Source organism: Aptenodytes patagonicus, chromosome 16, assembly GCF_965638725.1.
Source record: "Aptenodytes patagonicus chromosome 16, bAptPat1.pri.cur, whole genome shotgun sequence".
NCBI lineage: Eukaryota > Metazoa > Chordata > Aves > Sphenisciformes > Spheniscidae > Aptenodytes > Aptenodytes patagonicus.
The window spans coordinates 607,615-626,690 of NC_134964.1; the positions used below are offsets into that span (position 1 = coordinate 607,615).

At 63.2% G+C, this 19,076-nt stretch overlaps 1 protein-coding gene across 1 annotated transcript; it reads left to right on the top strand.

Moving 5' to 3' along the window:
* Nucleotides 1–2,318: 2,318 nt before the first annotated feature.
* GRIN2C (glutamate ionotropic receptor NMDA type subunit 2C) lies at nucleotides 2,319–17,154 on the top strand. Its single transcript, XM_076353527.1, has 13 exons — nucleotides 2,319–2,374; nucleotides 6,574–6,997; nucleotides 8,706–9,301; nucleotides 9,818–9,932; nucleotides 10,525–10,736; nucleotides 10,852–11,020; nucleotides 11,403–11,556; nucleotides 12,892–13,017; nucleotides 13,104–13,333; nucleotides 13,546–13,706; nucleotides 14,313–14,500; nucleotides 15,112–15,344; nucleotides 15,739–17,154. The coding sequence occupies exons 2-13, from the start codon at nucleotides 6,590–6,592 to the stop codon at nucleotides 17,152–17,154; spliced, it is 4,008 nt and encodes a 1,335-aa protein (XP_076209642.1). The 5' UTR covers nucleotides 2,319–2,374; nucleotides 6,574–6,589.
* Nucleotides 17,155–19,076: the final 1,922 nt, after the last annotated feature.

The following is a 19,076-nucleotide window of genomic DNA, read 5'->3' on the forward strand; positions in this document are numbered from 1 at the left end:
CTGTCCCACATGTGGGGTTTGGGCTGTGATGGGGGTTAAATGTCCCATGGGATGGAGATGCTGGAGGGTCACAGGTGAGATGGGGGAGCCGGGTATTGCCCCGGGGGGGTTGCTGTTGCCCCCCTCGTCCCGTCTGCATGCTGGCAGCTCTGCTGGGAAACATTTTCCCTGTGAAGCATCATCATGGCTGAAATAGGTCCAAGCCGAGACCCTCCGATGGATCCAGCCCGGGGAGCAGCCGGTCCTGGGAGAGGTAAATGAGGCCCCTGGGCTGCCGGGGGGAGACTAAGGGCACAGAAGTGGCTCAGAGGTTCTGTGCCAGCCCTGAGGGACCAGGTCCCTGGAAAGCCAGTCCCCCAGGCCCGGTCACACCACAACCATGAAGGCAGCAGAAGGGGTTACATGCAGCCGCTGCTGCTTTCAATGTTAAACCCCAAAGCCACCCTTTTGCTGTCCTGGGAAAAAGATTTGAGGCAGGAGTACCTGTTGCTGACCCTTAAATCTCCTCTCCTTGGGCAAGAGAGAGGCAGCAGTGGGCAGCCAGGGCTGCCTGAGGCGGGGGGAGTAGGATGTGGCCAGCAGGTAACCGAGAGAGGGGTGTGAGGTCCTGGTCCCCCATTGCCCCAGGCCCCCGCACCACAGTAGCCTCGGAGATTTGGCCGAGCTCTCCTGCAGAGAGAGCGGGTGCTGCTTTTACAGCAGCTAAAATGAAGCCCGGGGGGAAAACGCATTTTCCCTTTCCTCCATTTTTGGCATCTCTTGCAACCCCGAGGTGTCCCGACGGCATCCACAGCCCCAGGCAGCAGGTGGCCAGGCTGCCTTGGGGACAGGGACAGCGCAGGGATGTCCTGCGTCAGGCAGCAGATTTTTAGGTAGGTTGAAACCTCCCTGGAAATGGCCTTTCCAGGCCCCAGCAGCCACAAGGATGCTGTTGCAGGTGGCCGCGGTCCCAGGTCGGGTAGCAGCCACCTGACAGCCCTAAATGACTTGCTTTTGGGTGGCCATGTCCCCGAGACGGGGAACTTGCACCTGGGGAAGGCAGGGGGGCAGTGCCTGGGCATGGGCTGTGCTGGCACCCCACACTAGCAGAGATGGGCAGATGCTCTCGGGGGTGATGCCCGGCGTTTTGGTGGCTCTAAGCCGAGGCACGGGGAGGTTTTGGAGCAGCTGCCCCCCCCTCCCGTGGCAGGGCCTGAATTGGGCTCTAGGCCCTGCCAGGCCCTGCCGGGAGCCCTGGTCCCTCTGCCTGCAGCTTGGCTGCTGCAGAGCACGGGCTGGTTTTGGGGCCACGAGGCAGACTGGGCACCCAGCCGGGGGCAAAGGGACCCCAGCAGGGCCCCTGCCCATCTCTCCCTTCCTTTGCTGGATCTCTGCCCTCACTCCCCCCCAGTCTGGCTTGCTCTAAACCAGTGCTGCGGGATCAGCTGATGCTTTAATACTGGCCCTGGCGACAGCTGGAGGATGCTGCTGCCTGTGGGGGCTTTGCTCCGTGTCACCCCCCCCCCCCGCCCTGTGCCTGATGGGGACCCTGGGGCTGCCCTGTGCCGGCTGGGGGGCACCGGGGTGGGCAGCTGGCCAGTTCCCACCAGTTCGGTTAGCAAAGGGCTGAAGGATATTTGGGGGTGGGGGATGAGTCCAACCGCAGCCGTTTGCACCCCTCCAGCTCTTCCTGGGGCTGTAGGGCGGGCAGTGGCCGGCGGGGAGGGGGAGAGAGGTTTGTAAGGGCTGTGCCATTTTGCGGTGGGTTTTCCCTCCTGGGGAAGGAGGAAGGGGGACGAAGGAAGGGGGGGGTCTTGCCCCCTGCCCTCCCCAGCGCTGGGGCCGGCCCCGGGAGCAAGGGGAGGCGGGCAGGTTTCGGCAGGGGAGGACTGCCCGCCTCCATTCCCCCCCCCTTCCCCGGGGCTGGCGGCCAGCCCCGAAGTTGCGGCGAGGCGGGAGGACACACGTCCTGTCCTTCCACCGCCCCCGTGCCTCCCCCCGTGCATCCATCCCCGCAGCCCTCCCCAGCGCCGCCGGCTCCTCCCGGCCGTCCCGCCCGGGCAGCCCCTCCGGTCCCGGTGCGGGGGGGAGATGGCTGCCGGGGCCCGGCGGCCGCCGAGACACCTGCTGCCACCGGCCCCCCCCCCGTGCACACCCGCTCCGCTCCCGCTCCCTCCTGCCTCCAGCCGCCGCTGCAGAGCCGCCGCCGCCGCCTCCAAGGACGAGCCGGGACCGACGGCGGCCGCTGGACGCCCCCGCCAGCCGCGGCGGGGGCCGATCCTGCCCCCGGGGGCTGCCCCGGAGGAGGAGAGGGCTGGGAAGAGCCGAGCCCCCGGTGGGACGCGCAGCCCCGCCGGAGCCGCGGGGCATGTAGGCACCGAGCAGCGGCGGTCCCGTAAGTACCGGGCGGGCTGGGGGCAGCCGGGCCCCCGACGGGCTCTGCCGCCGCCCCGGCACCGCCGCCAGTAACTTTTAGGGATGAGCTGGGGAGGGTTTCTGGGGGGGTGGGGGGGTTGTCCTGGCCATTTTCCTCTGCCCCAGCATCTCCCCACATCCTCATCCCCGAGAGCTCCCGCTCCCCGTCCCGGCTAGGGGATGGGAATGAGCCTTAATTCTGGGCGCTGTGCTGGGGGGGTGTTGGGGGGGGGGTGGGAGGCAGGAAAAAGAGAGGAGACCTCCCTGGGTGCCACCAGCCTTGTGTCGTCCCCCCCTGCCACCTTGCGTAACCCAGCAGCAGGCAGGACACTTGGCGTTTATTTTTGGTTAATCCATATTCGACCTTTTTAAGCTGCGTTTCAGTGCGTGTGTGTGCGGGGCCCTCACCATTGCCCCGGCCCGCAGCCCCCGGCCCGCAACTGTTGCTGTTGGAGGCGCGGGCGAGGAAAAGGAGGGTGATGAGGAAGAGGAGGGTGATGCTCGGTGGTGGCGGATGAAGGTTGAAAGGCGGCTGTGCTTTCCGGGGATGCCAGCGCTTCTCCCTCCCGAGTCATCCCCCCTGCATGGGGACGGGGATGGCGACGAGCTGGCTTTGGGGAGGTTTTGCTGCTTTCCCTCCTTTTGGGGGGCTCCGTCGAGGTCTCCTTGCTCCACAGGGGTGTCCCCTATCCAGGCAATGACAAGCTCTGGCACAACCTGGTGCCCTCCCCAGTGTCCCCCATCCTCCCCACGCAGCTCACGCTAGGTTCGGGTTTGCTCTGTCTGTCCTTTCTGTCCATCGGCAGCGGTTCCCCCTCCTCTGGCGCAGGCTGCGCCTTCCCTGTGGTTTCAGGCTCGGAGGCTTTTTTGAGGGATAAGGTTTCTCTTTCTCCAGAGATATTTTGCATTTTGGGATTTTATTTCTCCCTTTCCTGAGGTCAAAATATCTGCATGAGCTCTCCCCCTCTCAGAGCAAGGGAGGGAGGGATGGAGGGAGGGCAAAAAGGAGGTTTAAAATTAGGAGCAAACTTTCCCTGTTGCATTAAAATGACATTTCAGAGGGTGGTAGGAGGTAAGGGCTTGATCGGTGCCTTTAGCGGGAGGTTTCTGCGAGTGTTTGGTGTATCAGGTGAAGCTGTGCCTAGGAAAGGGGTTAACCTGCTGAAAACCACCCCAAAGCAACAAAAAGCAAGTGCTAAAGCCACTGAGCAGCTCCGTGGGTGTCCTCTGGTCCCCGGCGAGGCTGCTGGGAGGTGGCATTGCCATAACCGGGCTCCCGGCCGGGGCCACCTTCCTCTTGCTCCAGCTCGGCCACTGGCCCTTCGCCGGGCTGGAAAACCTCCCTTTTGGGAAGGCGTTTTCCCAAAGGAGCAATTCTGCAGTGCTTGCTACAAGAGGTTGAAACATGCGGATTGTTTTTAAAGTCCGTGGGGGCTTTGCTGTGTTGTGCTGAGCCCGAGCAGCCCCGGCTCTGGCAGTAGTGCAGGGATGGGCTCAGTTCCTCTGCTTCCACCAGTTTCCTGCAATTTGCCTTCCCCACCCTCATCCCCAAAAAAATACATTTTCCCGCACCCCTCTAGCTTGCCCCTTGAAAAAACAGGCACGGAGTTGGCTGGGTTGGGCAAGCTGGCTGCTCTTTGCATCCCGAATCCGGCCATTTTAGAGCAGCCCTGTCTCCGACCCACGCATGGAGCCCTGCCAGCCGCAGGCTTGCTGGCCCTAAATGCCTCCATCCTCCTCTGCAGCCACCAAGGGCTGTGGCGAGCGGCTCGGCTCCAGCCGGCGGCACCGGGTTCCTGGGAGGGATGGAAATTCATTCCCCTGGTTGTCTCAGCAATGGCTGAATGATGTGATGTGCCCATGCCCACCTCCCCTCTGCCACTGCCATCGCGCTCCGGCTGTGAGGGACGGGGATGCTTTCCACCTGCGACTCGGTCCAGTGGGAAACCAGTTTGCTCAAACCTGCCCCCAGTTGCAGCTGGGAGCGGAGCAGCCCCTTCAGCAGCAGTGCTTGGCATCACAGGAGGGGTTTGCTGGACTGTGCTTGGATTACTCGGTGCTAGAAGAGGCTCCCAAGCATGGGGAAGAGCTGGGTTGAGGAAGAGGAGGATAAGAGGGATGGGTGAGGTGCCAGGGCTGGCACAAGCAAACCTGATCAGTTACCACAAGGGCCCAGAGTATATTTAAACGTCCTTGAGGAGGGCTCAGAGGGGCAGAGCTACTGGGAGAGTGTCTCTGTTTGTTTTGGGTGGCGTGTTGCTCCTCTTCCTCTCTGCTCGGGTAGCTGATGCTGGATTCCCGATGAATTATTTATCATGGGACTAAAAATACTCGGGAATTCACAGCGAGGAGCGGGCGGCGCAGGCCGCCCCGCCACCGGGCTGGCCGTGCCGGAGCGCGGGGCGCTGCCAGCATGGCATGACTCAACCGCCGCCCTCTCTGGCCAAGGGGCCCCGGCTGCAGCCATCGGTGTGGCGTCGGTGGCTCCTGCGGCTCAGCCGGCTGCGATGTGGGGCGGTGGGGGGGATGCAGCTGGGCAGGGCGAAACCCCCTGGGTGCTGGTGGGTGCTGGGGGTGGATGATCCCCTGCCGAAACCCAGCTGGCTGAGACACATGCTGCCCAGTGAGCATCAGTGCCTGGCCGGGTGCCCAAGCCCTCCCGGTACCCATGGGGTGCAGGGCGGGGACGTGGGGCTCGTGTCCCCTGTCTCCCTGGAGGGGACAGCCCTGGTGCTTAAATACACACTGAGCAGCTCTTGCAGGGTGCCCAGCCGGGCAGTCGTTGGGTTTATTTCCTGCGTTTTCAGTCCAACACGCCGGCAGTGCTTTCACAGTGTGCCGAGGGGCTGTCCATCACTGCAGCACGGAGGGGTGTTGGGGTGCGGGTCCCCTGGGCAGGCCAGACCCCAGAACTATCCGGGACTCAGTGAGGGGCTCGTCTGGCCATGCCGAGGACTCATTAAGCAACAGCAGCTTTTAATTGCAAGTGACGTTTCTGAGCACCAGCTGGCATCTTGCTGCATGGAGCGACACCAGCACATGGCTGGTGCCACTGCGGAGGGCTGCTTGTCCCCCTCCCCGTTGCCCAGCGTGGCACCGGGGCGATGGCCCTGGGGGCAACGGCACTCAGAGGAGCCGAGGAGGGCAATGGGATGCCCCCGACTGCAGGTCTCGCCACGGGTTGGTTTTGCCGGCAGGCTCCAAGGAAGGGGTGAGCTCCAGCACGGGGGTGCATCGCTGTGGGCAGTGACATGTGCACCCCACAGGGACTGTCACCCCGCCTGCTGCGGGCTGGGCACCCACAGGCAGTGGGGAATTGGGGAGCTGGCAAGGGGGACGTGCCCAAACACCCCCCCCCCCAGAGCCTGGCTTTGGGGTGCAGCCAGCAGAGACGCAGTGCCGTTGGTGTCCCAGCCGGGTGGGTGATGCCAGCAGGGGACACGCACCGGGGGGTAAAGGCAAGAAGGGGGGAAAGCTGAAGGTTGGTGTCTAGGGGGGAAACGGAGATAAGGGGCCAGGCGGGCGCTTTGGTGGGGATTTGGGAAGCAGCAGTGAGGGGGCTGGGGCAGGGGGATGGGCAGGGGACCGGCTGCTCCGGTGGCTGTGCGATTTGCAAAATCTCAACATGGGGGTTGCAGAGCTGAACCCTCCCTCAAGGGCAAAGCCTTCAAATATTGAAGGTGGCTGTCAGCTGTGGAGAGAGGCACCAGGGACCTGCCAGCTCCTCCTGTCACCTCTCACTGCTGTCCCCGTCCCTGGCAGAAGGGGCGATAAGGAGCATCATAACAGCAATGGCTTTTGGCGAGGGGATAGGGGTGGGAGGGCAATGGGGCTGGGAGGGGGATGGTGGTGGTGGGATGGGGATGGGGTGGTGGTGGGAAGGGGGGACCGGCTGGGAAGGGTTAGTGGTTGGTGGGACTGGGGGTAAGGGACATGGCACTGGGGTGTACGGTGTGGGGAGCAGCACCTCTGTGAGCCCCCAGAGGGGCTGGGCTGGTAGGTACAACCCTGTGGCCATCCCTCCACCATGTCCAGCCTCCAAAGGATGAGGGTCCCCCCTCTCTCCCTGGGGTCAACCTGCCCTGGTGCTGCCCCGGGGTGGTGGGGAGGGCTGGAGCGAGCGGGGCTGGGGGTCGTGGTGGGCGGCCAGATGCAAGGGGCTGTGTCCCATCCTGGCAGGGACGCGGCGGTGGACATGGGCAGAGCGCCGGCACACACTCTGCTACTGTCGATGGTGCTGGGCTGCTCCGCTGCCTTCACGGACCTCCTGCTGCCAGGCCCTGAGGAGCCGGTGGTCAACGTGGCCGTGGTGTTTGGGGGCACGTCCTACCCCCTGCACATCCGCTCCCGCCTGAGTCCCCAGAGCTTCCTGGACATGCCTCTGGAGATCCACCCCATCACCGTCATCGTCAACAACACCAACCCCAGCACCCTCCTCACCCAGATCTGCAACATCCTCGCCAGCCACAAGATCCACGGCATCGTCTTCGAGGACAACGTTGGCACGGAGGCCGTGGCCCAGATCCTTGACTTCATCTCCTCCCAGACCCAGGTCCCCGTCATCAGCATCAGCGGGGGGTCTGCCGTGGTCCTGACCCCGAAGGTGAGGCGTTCACTGGGGGTTATTTCCTGGGGGCGGGGGTGGGAGAAATGAGGGATTATTAGAGGGGGTGGATGTGAAATGCTGGAGGGCAGAGGAGCTGCTGGGCTGCAGCACGGGGGCTTGCGGGCAGGAATAGGCAGTGGCTGCGGCAGTGTGGCCGACTGGGGCGGTGGGATATGGAGGGGACTTCAAGGAGGGGCCCTGTTGATGGGATATGGGAGAGGATTTCAGTGCCCTGTGGAGGGACCTTCCCTGGTGTCCTGCTTCCCGTCCCCTCCAGGCTGTGCCCACCATAGGGTGCCGGGGTCGTGGCACTGGGGCTGCCAGGGCAGCGTCAGGGTTGGCACATCCTCATCCTCCTCCCTCCCCACCCCGCTCGGGCCGGATCCAGCCCTGAAATGGCCGGGCAGGCAGCATGGAGAAGCCTTGCTCGGCTGCGGCAGCGATCTCAGGTGCACCATGGGCTGAAACAGGATTTTTGGCTTCTCTGCTCCTTGCTGGCGTCAGACGCTGTCGCTGTCACTGTCACTGTCACCTGCCTGCCGGGAAGCGCTGGTGGCAGGGAGAGCTGGAGCCGGGCTGGAGGGTGCTGGGCAGGCAGCGATGGGCTGCGGCGAGGCTCCTGTCCCTCCCGGGGAGGAGATTTGGGTTATCTCCTCCTGGCTGCTCGTCTCACCCTGCCCAGCCTGATGCTGGCTCCTTCCCATGGCAGCAGCACCCGGGGTGGAGACCCTGCTGCTCCTCAGGGCACCGGTTTCATGCTCTGCTTGCCCAGAGGCTTTGGGGTCTAAATCCCCTGGATGGCACCTCGGCAGCCCTGCCTGCACCGACTGGTGCTCCCGGACCACCCCGAGCTGCTGCTCGCTGTGGGTGGGTGGCAGTGGGTGCAGTGGGCTCAGGCGGGTGCAGTGGGCTCAGGTGGGTGCAATGGACTTGGGTGGGTGCAGAGGGCTCAGGTGGAGCCCCAGGCAACTAAAAAATAGCCATGGCTTTGCTGTGGTCTGGGTGTTTTTCTGCGTCTTTCTCCAGGGGTTGGGTATTTCGGGGGTGGTGGAGGGACCTGTCTGAAGGCTCGACCTCCTCCTCCTCCCATGGGTCTGAGGTCCCCGGCAGCTCCTGCGCCCCGGCTGGGACTCCCCGGGACTCACCCCTCCGGCCGGACCACCAGCCTCATTGGAAAAACTACTTTTGGAGGTGGAGGGGGTCTGGGTGGTAAAACCCAGCTGCCTGCACGCAACCTTCTGCAAATGCCATTCGCTGAATCATTTAAGACAGAATAAGATCAACTAAGGTTTGCTAATGAGAGGCCAGATGGGAGGTGGGGCGGGAGGGAAGGAGCCACATGGGCTCCGGCAGCAGGTAGCGAGTCGGAGCCGGGATGGGATTTACACTCCTGGCGGAGCCCTTGCCCTCTTCCCTCTCCTGGTTTAAGGAGAAATTGTTGGTCTCCTTCAGAGGATGGATGAATTTTTGGTCAACAAGCTGAGAAATGGAGGAGAGGCCGCAGAGCTTGACCTTTTGCATGGGATGAGGTTCCTTGGAGACCACCGGTGAATCAGTCCCATTTTGGGTGTCTCCAGCCCATGGACCACGCCAGTTCATGGCTCCCTTGAATGCTTCATGATGGCAAATTCTAGGTGGCTTGCACAGGCGCAAAAGACCTGGACCATGGTGCCAGAGCAGCCCCTGACCCCTTCTCCTCCCACAGGAGCCCAGCTCGGCTTTCCTGCAATTGGGTGTCTCCATCGAGCAGCAAATCCAGGTGATCTTCAAGGTGTTGGAGGAATACGACTGGGGCTCCTTCGCCGTCATCACCAGCCTCTACCCGGGCTACAACATCTTCCTGGACGTCATCCGCTCCTTCACGGATGCCAGCTACTTTGGCTGGGAGCTGCAGGAGGTACTCACCTTTGAGATGAGCCAGGAGCGGAGCAGCTCCAGGACGCAGCGGCTCCTGCGGCAGATCGATGCCCAGGTCCTCATTGTCTACTGCTCACGAGAGGAGGCCGAGTACCTCTTCACCATGGCGGAGCAAGCCGGCCTCGTGGGGCCGGGCTATGTCTGGATTGTGCCCAGCCTGATGGTGGGCAACATGGAGGTGCCACCCGCCTCCTTCCCCGTCGGTCTCATCAGCGTGGTGACGGAGAGCTGGAAGCTGAGCCTGCGGCAGAAGGTGCGGGATGGGGTGGCCATCATTGCCATGGGGGCAGCCAGCTTCTTCCGGGCTCACGGCTACCTCCCGGAGGTGGGACGGGACTGCCGGGACCCCACCGGGGCCACCGCCACCAACACCAGCTTCTACCGGTGAGGCTCGGGGACCCACTGGGATGGGTGTGAAATGGGGGGGAATGGGGAAACGGAGAGGGAAGGGGCAGGGGAGGAGGAGGATGGAGCTGGCGGGCAGGGGGGATGGTGCTCGCTGTGGACTGCAGCTGGTGGTCCATGCCTCTTGGCTGGGTTTCTCCGGGAGCATCCCCGCAGATCAGCCCTTGCCTTTTCCCGTGCTTCTCTGCGACCCGGGTCCCACGGGGGTCTCAGGGCAGGGTTCACAGCTCTGCTTTGCGGTGCAGACGTGGCACCTCGGGGCTGCTGTGGCAGTCTGCATCCTCAACCCTGCAGTGGTCCATCCTCGGTGCCTCCTTGCTGGCAGGGCTTTCTTCAGCTCCCCGCTGCCCCTTGCGTAGGGGCTCAACCTGGTCCCCAGCTCTCAGCCCCACGTCTCTCTGTGGGACCCATGGCAGCCTGGCTGGAGCCGGAGGAGGAGCGCTGTACGGGGCTGGGCTGCACAGCCAGGGGCTTACGGGCGCTATGTCCCACCAGGCACCTCCTCAACGTGACGTGGGAGCACAGGGACTTCTCCTTCAATGAAGGCGGCTACCTAGTCAGGCCCACCATGGTGGTGATCTCGCTCAACCAGCACCGGCTCTGGGAGATGGTAGGACACCCGAACCCCCCTGGGACGGGCACACTGGGGGGATGGCCAGGCAGGATGAGCCTGGGGCCATGCACAGGCTGGGGTCCCATCGTGGGGCAGGTTGTCCCATGCAAAACCCATGGCTGGTACCAAAAGCACCCATGGTGGCATGGTGGGGCTTCGCAGCAATGCCGGGCACCAAAGCTGTGCAAAGAACTGGGTTTTTTTTCCCCTGCAATTTAGCTGAAAAGTTCCAAAAGAGGCAAAAATACAGCTGCCCACCTCTGGAGAACAGCAGCCAAGCACCTAGACCTGAAACAAGCTGTGCAGAGGGGTTTTTTTTCTAGTTTAAAAGTATTTTGAGTGGAGTTTGGCCGGGTTTGTGCTCACCCAAGCCCCGATGCTGGGGAGGCCCAGGAGGAAACGCCTTGCCCCGTGGTCAGTGGGTGCGTGGGGAAAGGGATGCTGAGGTGGGTCTCACCATGGCTGAGCTCCAGCCTAACGATGCTCTGGGAGAAATGAGCCCCAAAGGCGTGGGGAGGATGGACATGGGACCCTGTGTGACCCCCAGAGCCCCTCGCGAGGGTGACGGTGCGCTCTCCCTTGGGGGCAGGTGGGCAAGTGGGAGAAAGGCATCATCCACATGAAGTACCCGGTATGGCCCCGCTACGGCTCCTTCCTGCAGCCTGTGGCTGACAACCGCCACCTGACGGTGGCCACACTGGAGGAGAGACCTTTTGTCATCGTGGAGAACACGGACCCCAGCACCGGGGTCTGCGTGCGCAACACCGTGCCCTGCCGCAAGCAGACCAACTCCTCCCAGAGGTGAGCAGCGAGGATGACGCTCGGCAATTTTGGACAGCACGTGGTGTCCAGGGGGCACCAGGGTGCTCAGAGCATCTTTGGTTGGTCCAGCCCATTTTTCCTGGTGTGGTTTCAGTGGCGATGGCCTCGTGGATCCGTACACCAAGCTGTGCTGCAAGGGCTTCTGCATCGACATCCTGAAGAAGCTGGCCAAGGCGGTGAAATTCTCCTACGACCTCTACCTAGTGACCAATGGCAAACACGGCAAGATCGTCCGTGGGGTCTGGAACGGCATGATTGGTGAGGTAGGGGTGGGCATGGCTCGGACCCCACCTTTGGTCCTCCCTGGGGGGCACCGCTTGCTCAGGGCATGCCTTGACCTGGGGCTTTCCTGCAGGAGACGGTGTCAGGGTGTCTGCGGTGGGACTCCGGGCAGGGGACAGCTTGGCATGAACTTATGGGCAAGGCTTGGTGGAGGAGACCGGGGAGGGAGTCAGCTGAACATTTATGGCCCCACAGCTGGTTGTGTTTGTGTCACTGGTCATTTAAGAAGCTAATATTTAAAAAAAAAAAAAAGACAAAAGTTAATGTTGGAAATGCTGGAGATGAGGAAATGCCTGGGGAAGGTGGTCTGGGTCCTTCTGCCTGTCCATCTGCCCATCCCGAGACCATCTGCCCCTTCCCCAGGTGTACTACAAGCGTGCGGACATGGCCATCGGCTCCCTCACCATCAACGAGGAGCGCTCCGAGATCGTGGACTTCTCCGTGCCCTTCGTGGAGACAGGCATCAGCGTCATGGTGGCCAGGAGCAACGGCACTGTCTCCCCCTCTGCCTTCCTGGGTGAGCCGTGTGTCCCTCCGTCTGTCTGGCTGTCTGGCTGGCTGCAGGTTCATCCCACGCTTCCGACAAATGTAAATTAGAAATTTTGTTCAGTTTTAATAACTTTTAAGAAAAAAAACCCTAAGTCATAAAGGAAGGAGGTTGTGCTGCCGGCTTTGGGGCTTCCTCCTCCCCTCGCCTGAATAATCCTTTTATTATGGAGACGGAGGCTGGGATCGGTGGTTTCCTCCTCTTCATTACTTGTGTGGAGGGGGGAGGACGGGGACGTGGGGGGAGTCAAGGCTGGGATTTGCCAGCTCTGAGCTCTGCTCTGGGGACCCCTTCTCTGCCACTGTCACCGGAGCCCATGGTTAAGCCCGGTGTAGGAAACCACTGGTGCTAAAAGTTTTATTTAATGAGTTTTAAAAAAGCAAAGCTGCAGCCTAGGAAGGGGAGGAGACTGGTCAAGGTCGTCATGAAATTCAGCCTGAGCGCTCGAGCAGGGCTTGAGGCTCTCGGCAAGGGCACAGTGGCGGCGTCTCAGCTCGGCTGGAGCCAGGCTCCCGCCCGGGGAGGCTGCGGGTGCCAGGGATGCCGTGGGGTGCAGGACAGTGCCAGCCTGGGCACATCTCCCCCCTCCCATCCCCCCCCATGCCGTGAAGCCCGAACCCCTGAAGCCGGGGTCACCTTGACCGGCCCCGGGGACAGGCGGAGCATTCCTCCCCGGTTCGGCAGGGCCGTGGCCCGTGGACCCTGCGCCGCCGCCTCCCGCGCTAATGAGCCGCATCCCCATCAGGGGAGGCCTCTCCTCCCTGACAGCGAAGGACGCGCTGACAAATGGACCTTGGTGGCCGCATGTCAAGGGCTCGGATGCATCCCCACTGCTCCCGCCGCCCCGTCCCGGCTCACCCTGGGCAGGTGGGGGCTCACTACCCACCCCCAGCGCCCGGGGGGCTCTCCCAGGGGCTGAGCGGGGCTGGGGGGCTGGTCCCGTGCCTGGTGCAGGCACGATCCCATGGCTGGAGCCATTGCAGGGGACAACCTGTGATCCCGTGGGAAACGCTCCCGCTGATGACCCTGGGGATGGGCAGTGTCTCATTAGCATCTCCCCATTGATGAAAGCCTGATTTTATTTAGTCAGGGAAGTGTGGCTGCATCCCCCTGTCTCGCAGCATCCCCCTTCCCTCCTGATGTCCTGTGGATCTGGTCGGCCGTGGTGTTGCCAGCCCCCGTCTCCTCTCTGAGGAGGGGCAATATTCAGGAGGATGAGCCCCATCCATCGGGGGGGGCTCCTGGGGGTCCCCGGGGGGCCGTGGGGTGTGCCAGGGGGCTGACGGGGTCCCGCTCGCCTTGCAGAGCCCTACAGCCCAGCCGTGTGGGTCATGATGTTCGTGATGTGCCTCACTGTGGTGGCCGTCACCGTCTTCGTGTTCGAGTATTTCAGTCCCGTCGGCTACAACCAGAACCTCACCAGCGGCAAGAGTGAGTGGGGGAGGCAGGAGCTGGGGGTGGGGACACACGTCCCCAGCCGGGCTGACGGCCGTCCCCTCCGTCCCCTGTCCCCGCAGGGCCGGGAGGTCCCTCCTTCACCATCGGCAAGTCGGTGTGGCTGCTGTGGGCTCTGGTCTTCAACAACTCGGTGCCCATTGAGAACCCCAAGGGCACCACCAGCAAGATCATGGTGCTCATCTGGGCCTTCTTCGCCGTCATCTTCCTCGCCAGCTACACCGCCAACCTGGCCGCCTTCATGATCCAGGAGCAGTACATTGACACCGTGTCGGGGCTGAGCGACAGGAAGGTGGGGCTGATGATTGGGCTGGGATCCCTAAAAAAATAATAAGGTTGTTTTGGGTGGGGAGAAGTCCCCAGGTGTCACTGCCAGCTGGCTAGGCATGGGTGGGTGGATGGAGGGCTGGCTTTGGGGGGGGAGGGACATGCTGGGGACATGCTGGGGACATGGCAGGGACATGGACCCCGCGTGATGCCACTTCCCGGGGCTCCCTGTTGTAGTTTCAGAAGCCACAGGAGCAGTACCCCCCCTTCCGCTTCGGCACCGTCCCCAATGGCAGCACCGAGAGGAACATCCGCAGCAACTACCCTGACATGCACACCCACATGGTGAAATACAACCAGCGCTCCGTGGAGGACGCCCTCACCAGCCTCAAAATGGGGTATGGCTCCCCCACATGGTGTACGGCTCGCCCGGGTCAGGGCTATGGCTCCCCCAAATGGGGTATGGCTCCCAGAGCTGGGGTGCAGCACCTCCAAATGGGATACCAAATGCAGGACCCCCAGATGAACTATGGCTCCCTGGAATGGGGTACAGTGCCTCCCAAATGGGGTAGCGCTTCCTCAACTGGGGTACAGCCCCCCCCCTCAAGTGAGATATGGGCTTCCCAGGCTGGGTATGGCTCTCCCAGATGGGGTATGGCTCTGTGTGGCTTCCCTGCATGGGGTACGGCCCCCCCCAAACAGGGTACAACCCCCTGCAGATGGGGTAGAACTTCATACGGCTCCCCCCAAAAGGGATGCAGCCCCTCCCAGGTGGGGTATGGCTCCCCCAGATGGGATACAGCCCCCCCCCAGATTGGGTACTTCCCCCCCAAGTGGTGTTGCGGCTCTCCCAGGTGGGACAGAGATCCCCCAGAGAGGACACAACCCCCTCCAGACGGGCTACAGTTATCTGAAAGGGGTACAGCTCCCCCAAAAGGGGTACAGCCCCCCCAAAAAGGGCTGCTGGGCCCCCCTCCTCACCCTCCCTCCTGGTTTCGGGGCAGGAAGCTGGACGCCTTCATCTACGATGCGGCAGTGCTCAACTACATGGCAGGCAAGGATGAGGGCTGCAAGCTGGTGACCATCGGCAGCGGGAAGGTGTTCGCCACCACGGGCTACGGCATCGCCCTGCAGAAGGACTCGCGCTGGAAGCGGGCCATCGACCTGGCCCTGCTCCAGTTCCTGGGAGACGGTGGGTGCCCGGGCGAGCTTCTCATTAGCCCTGTCCCCGTCCTCACCTCGCCCCTGCCCTGCAAATTAACCCAGGGACCAGGCGTCACTGCGCCTTCCCCAGTGCGGGTGGCTTTGGTCCCCGGACCCTGCACAGCCTCCATGGCTCGTTGCAAGATGTCACCAAGGGGTTGGGTCAGATGGTCTTCTCCACCAGCTCCTTTCAGGTGACATTAAAGCCAGCAGCATCTCTCCAGCTGGGTGCTGGGGGGGGTCATTCCCACTGGGGTCCCTCCTCTTCTTGCAGGCTGTAAAATCCTGGAGATGGCCATGCACAAATTCTGAGGGTTGGGAGGAGAAGCCTGGAAAGGGGACAATGAGCACAGCTGTCTGGCACATGGGTGGGGGACAGAGACAGGAGAGGGCCCTGGATAAGGACAAGTGAGAGGCGGGATGCTCAGGCCAAGGGCAGCAGCAAGGATTAGGCGATAATCGCTCCAGGGGCTTGGGGGTGGCTTTCTTCTCCTCCAGCCACGGTGGGGTGGGGACGGGCAGGGGCTGTGCTTGCGGAGATGATGCCCGGGGGGGGGGCATTTTCACCCACCCCCCACTGCTGTGCATGTCCGGCCCCAGGCGAGACCCAGAAGCTGGAGACGGTTTGGCTCTCGGGGATCTGCCAGAATGAGAAGAACGAGGTGATGAGCAGCAAGCTGGACATTGACAACATGGCCGGGGTTTTCTACATGCTGCTGGTGGCCATGGGGCTGAGCCTGCTGGTCTTCGCCTGGGAGCACCTCGTCTACTGGAAGCTGCGTCACTCCGTCCCCAAGTCCCACAAGCTTGACTTCCTCCTGGCCATCAGCAGGGTGAGTGATGCTGCCGGGGGCTCTCGAGGGGCCCAAATGTCCTCCCATGGTGTCATGGGGATGGGCATGGCTTGGTGGGCATCGTCCCTTCGACCGGCACGGGAGGGACTGGAGTGCTGATGTGAGCTCTTGGTTGGGGAGAAAAGCCAGGTTTTGGGGAAAGGGCTCAGCCCTGGGAATGACCCTGCATCCGTATTAGCATCCCTGGGGGAAGGGGTGACGGAAGATGGCGTCACCCACCTTGGCAGTGCTGGGGATGCTGGGGAGGGGACATCGGTGCCGTTAAGACATCTCAGCCTCAGCAGCGTCATCTTGGCTTGGCAGGGCGGGTTCATGGGTGCAGACCCCAGTGACTCTGCTGATGGTGGGGGGGCCCCCCCCCTTCTCTCCGCAGGGCATCTACAGCTGCTTCAGTGGGGTGCAGACCCTGGCGAGCCCCGGGCGGGCGCCCACGCCCGACGTCACCGCCAGCTCGGCCCAGGCCAACGTACTGAAGATGCTGCAGGCGGCCAAGGAGATGGTGTCGACGGCCAGCGTGGGCGGCTCGCTGGAGCAGGCGACCCGCACCATCGAGGACTGGAGCAACCACAGCGAGCGCCTCCAGACCACCTTCTCCCTGAGGACACCCCAGCTCGTGGTGCAGAACAGCACCGGCGCTCACCGGGCCCCCTCCTCCGGCCCAGCCCCCTCTGAGAGGCTGGGGAGAGCCTACACTCCCAAGGGTGCTCCCCTGGGGCTGCCACTGCCCCAGCCCATCCCCGTGGACTCCCGGCTGCCCAGGGAGGAGAAGTGGAGAGGGGCGAACGAGCACGTCCCCCGCCTCCCCCACCCCCTGAAGGTTCGGGGTGGCTGTGATGGGGATGAAGCCCTCCCCGGTTTCCCCCACCTCTTGGTGAAGACCTCCCCGGGGGGGGATTTTGGGGAGCAGGCACTGGTGGGGAACCACATCGGGGCTCCCCTCCCACCCCCCACATCCCCCAGGGACCTCCCACCACCGGACATCTACAGGGAGCACAAGCAGCCAGCGGGGTGGGGGGACCGGCTGCAAAACACCCCCCTGCTCCAGGGGGACAGGGGACACGGGGGCTCAGGGGTGCTGCCCCGGCTGCCCTCGGTGGCGGAGAAGAGGCGGGAGGTGGGCAGCCCCTTCCTCCCTTCATCCTGCCCTCGCGGAGCCTTCCCGAAAGCCTCCAGGACTTGCAGAGCTGGGGGCGAGACGGCCCGGCCGGAGGCTGCGGTGATGGAGCGGGAGAAGCCGAGCCGGCGGGCGAGCTTGGCCAGGGCGCCCAGGGAGCGGGGTGAGAAGTGGCGTCCCGGGGGCCTGCGGCGCTGCGGTGCTGCCCGCCCGCCCGCCCGCGCCGACGTGCCCGACCTCTTCCCCGAAGGCGAGGCCAGCTATGGCTGCGGCCCCCACTGCCCCCAGGCCGCCGGCCGGCTGGCACCGTGCTCGCCCATGGCCAGGCTGCCATCCTACCGGGAGGCTTGCCGGCAAAACCCCCGCACCACCGCCACCGTGCCAGCATGCACGCTGTACGCCTGCATGAACTCCTACGCCAACCTGCCCCTCTACCTAGGGCACCTCTCGCAGGGGTCCCCGCCGCCCCGTGAGCACCCCGGGGTGCTGGTGGGCTGCGGCCGGGGGGCTGGGCACTGGGACAGCGGCTGCAGAGACTGCGGGAGGCGTGGGGAGCTGGCCTTGCTGCGACCGGCGGGGACAGAGAGGAGGAACCCGCTGGTGGTCCGCGGGGTGACGAGTCCCTGTGTTGGCGGGTCCTGGCGGCGGGTCTCCAGCCTGGAGTCGGAGGTGTGATGGCGGGGGGGGGGGGGAGTCTGCGCACCCCTCTGCCTGCCCTTTGCCTGGGTGTCCCCCCACGGACCAGCCAGCTGCTCCCGGATGGGCTCCAGCCTCCCAGGGTCCTGCACCGCCGGCAGCGGGATGCTCCAAGCGGCTCGGCAGGTCCCGTGTGCTTTGCGGGGGGGTCAGAGGAGCCTGATGGGGGCCGGGCGTTCTGGCTTGGGCTCTCCCCACAGGCAGGGCTGGCCGGGGACTCGAGGACGCCAAACTCATTGCTGCCGTGTTGCCGTCAAGTTTTGGTTTCATTCAAGGGACTCGAAATGCCATGTCCAGGTCATTAAAGAGACATTTTCAACTGGCTGGGGACCCTTCTTCCATCCGCCGGCGATGAGCCCAGCCTGCCCTTGGCTTTACCCCTATGTCACGGGGATGCTCGTGGTCCTGTGCACCCTCTCCCCGCTTGTGTCCCTTTGCTGCTGAGCCCCAGCACAGGCTTGTCCCACTGGCGGCAGCCAGGCAAAGGAAAATGGCAACTCATTAAACCATGCTGAGGGATAATTACTTAGGAGCCATCAGCCTGTGCCGAGGCTGGAGCAGAGCACCGAAGCTGGAGTTACTGCACCCTGCTCGGGTTTTGGGGTGCTGGGCACGGATGGCCACGAGCTCGGGTCAGCGAGTGACAGTCCCTCGGCTGCAAGCCAGCAGCCTGGCAGGGAGCTGCGGCACAGCATGGCAGTCCTGGGAAGGTGTGCCGTGGGGGAATGAGAAAGGGAAAAAAAAAATCCTCCCACTTTCCCAGGGCTGATGGAGCCATAAATCAGGTGCGATAGATGAGCTGGGTTTAATTCTTCTCTTGGTGTACATGTCTAACGCAGCCCTCTCCCTGCTGGGCTGGCGGGGGCGCGGGCAGGGGCAGCTGTGAGTCACAGGCAGCACCGGGGAGGGGAGAGGGTTTTTGGGAAGCGGGAGCCGAGGCTGCCAGGGCCTGGGGCAGCGGCCACGGCTTTGCCGGGTGGTACCAGCCCCATCGCGGGGCAGCGCTGGGGGCTATGCAAAGCTGCCCGTGGGGGCTGGCAGGCCGTCCCAGGGAGATGCCAACCCTCGGCCACTCTTCCTGGCATCACCTGCCTGGATGAACGTTCCCCAGGAAGCTGCTCTAAAGCACCATTATTTTTTTTTTTTTTTTCCTGTTAAAAAGCAGTTGTTGGGGTTGCTGGCAGCCACCGAGCACCCGGGGCAGGTAACACTGAGGGGACGGTGGCAGGGGCTGCTCCGGCACACCCAGCCCTGCCCCGGGGAGGTCAGGAAGGGCCCGACCACAAGTGGCCCGGGGTTGAGACCATTGGCAATGTCTGTCTGTCAGTCCATCTGTCCGTCAATCCATCCGTCCATCTGTCTGGGGTTAAATCCAGCCAATCCCTGCCCCATCCCCCAGCCTGGCTGCCATCACACTCCAGTGCCGGCGCTTTAATTCCCGTTACTTATTTATCATCGCAATTGTCTCTTAATTGCTTTGGCAGCCCCTCTGAAGCCTCATGGTGAGGGAGGGAGGTGCTGGTATATAAATAAAGGCCATAAAAAAATAACCCGGTTGAAGGCTCGGGAAGCCTTGCTGGGCTGCCCCAGGTGATGGCACCCATTTGCCCGGGACAGCTCTCAGCAGCTGGGTGCCCCGGACACCCCCGGGGGTGACAGGCTGGTCCCCAGGAGGCTCCAGTGTGCCCTGAGGAGCTTCCCCCCACCAAAGTGTGGCTTTCTGGCCCAAGGAAGCCAGCACACACTGCTGCACCTTCAGGGTCAGGGGCCAAGTCTGAGCTGGGATTGGGGCTGTGAGAACAAAAGGGAGCAGAAAAGGGGGGGGGAAAGATAAATATAAAAAATCTCCAACCCACTTTTAAAATTAATTAGTGATGTCCCCGGTGACTCAGCAGCGGCCA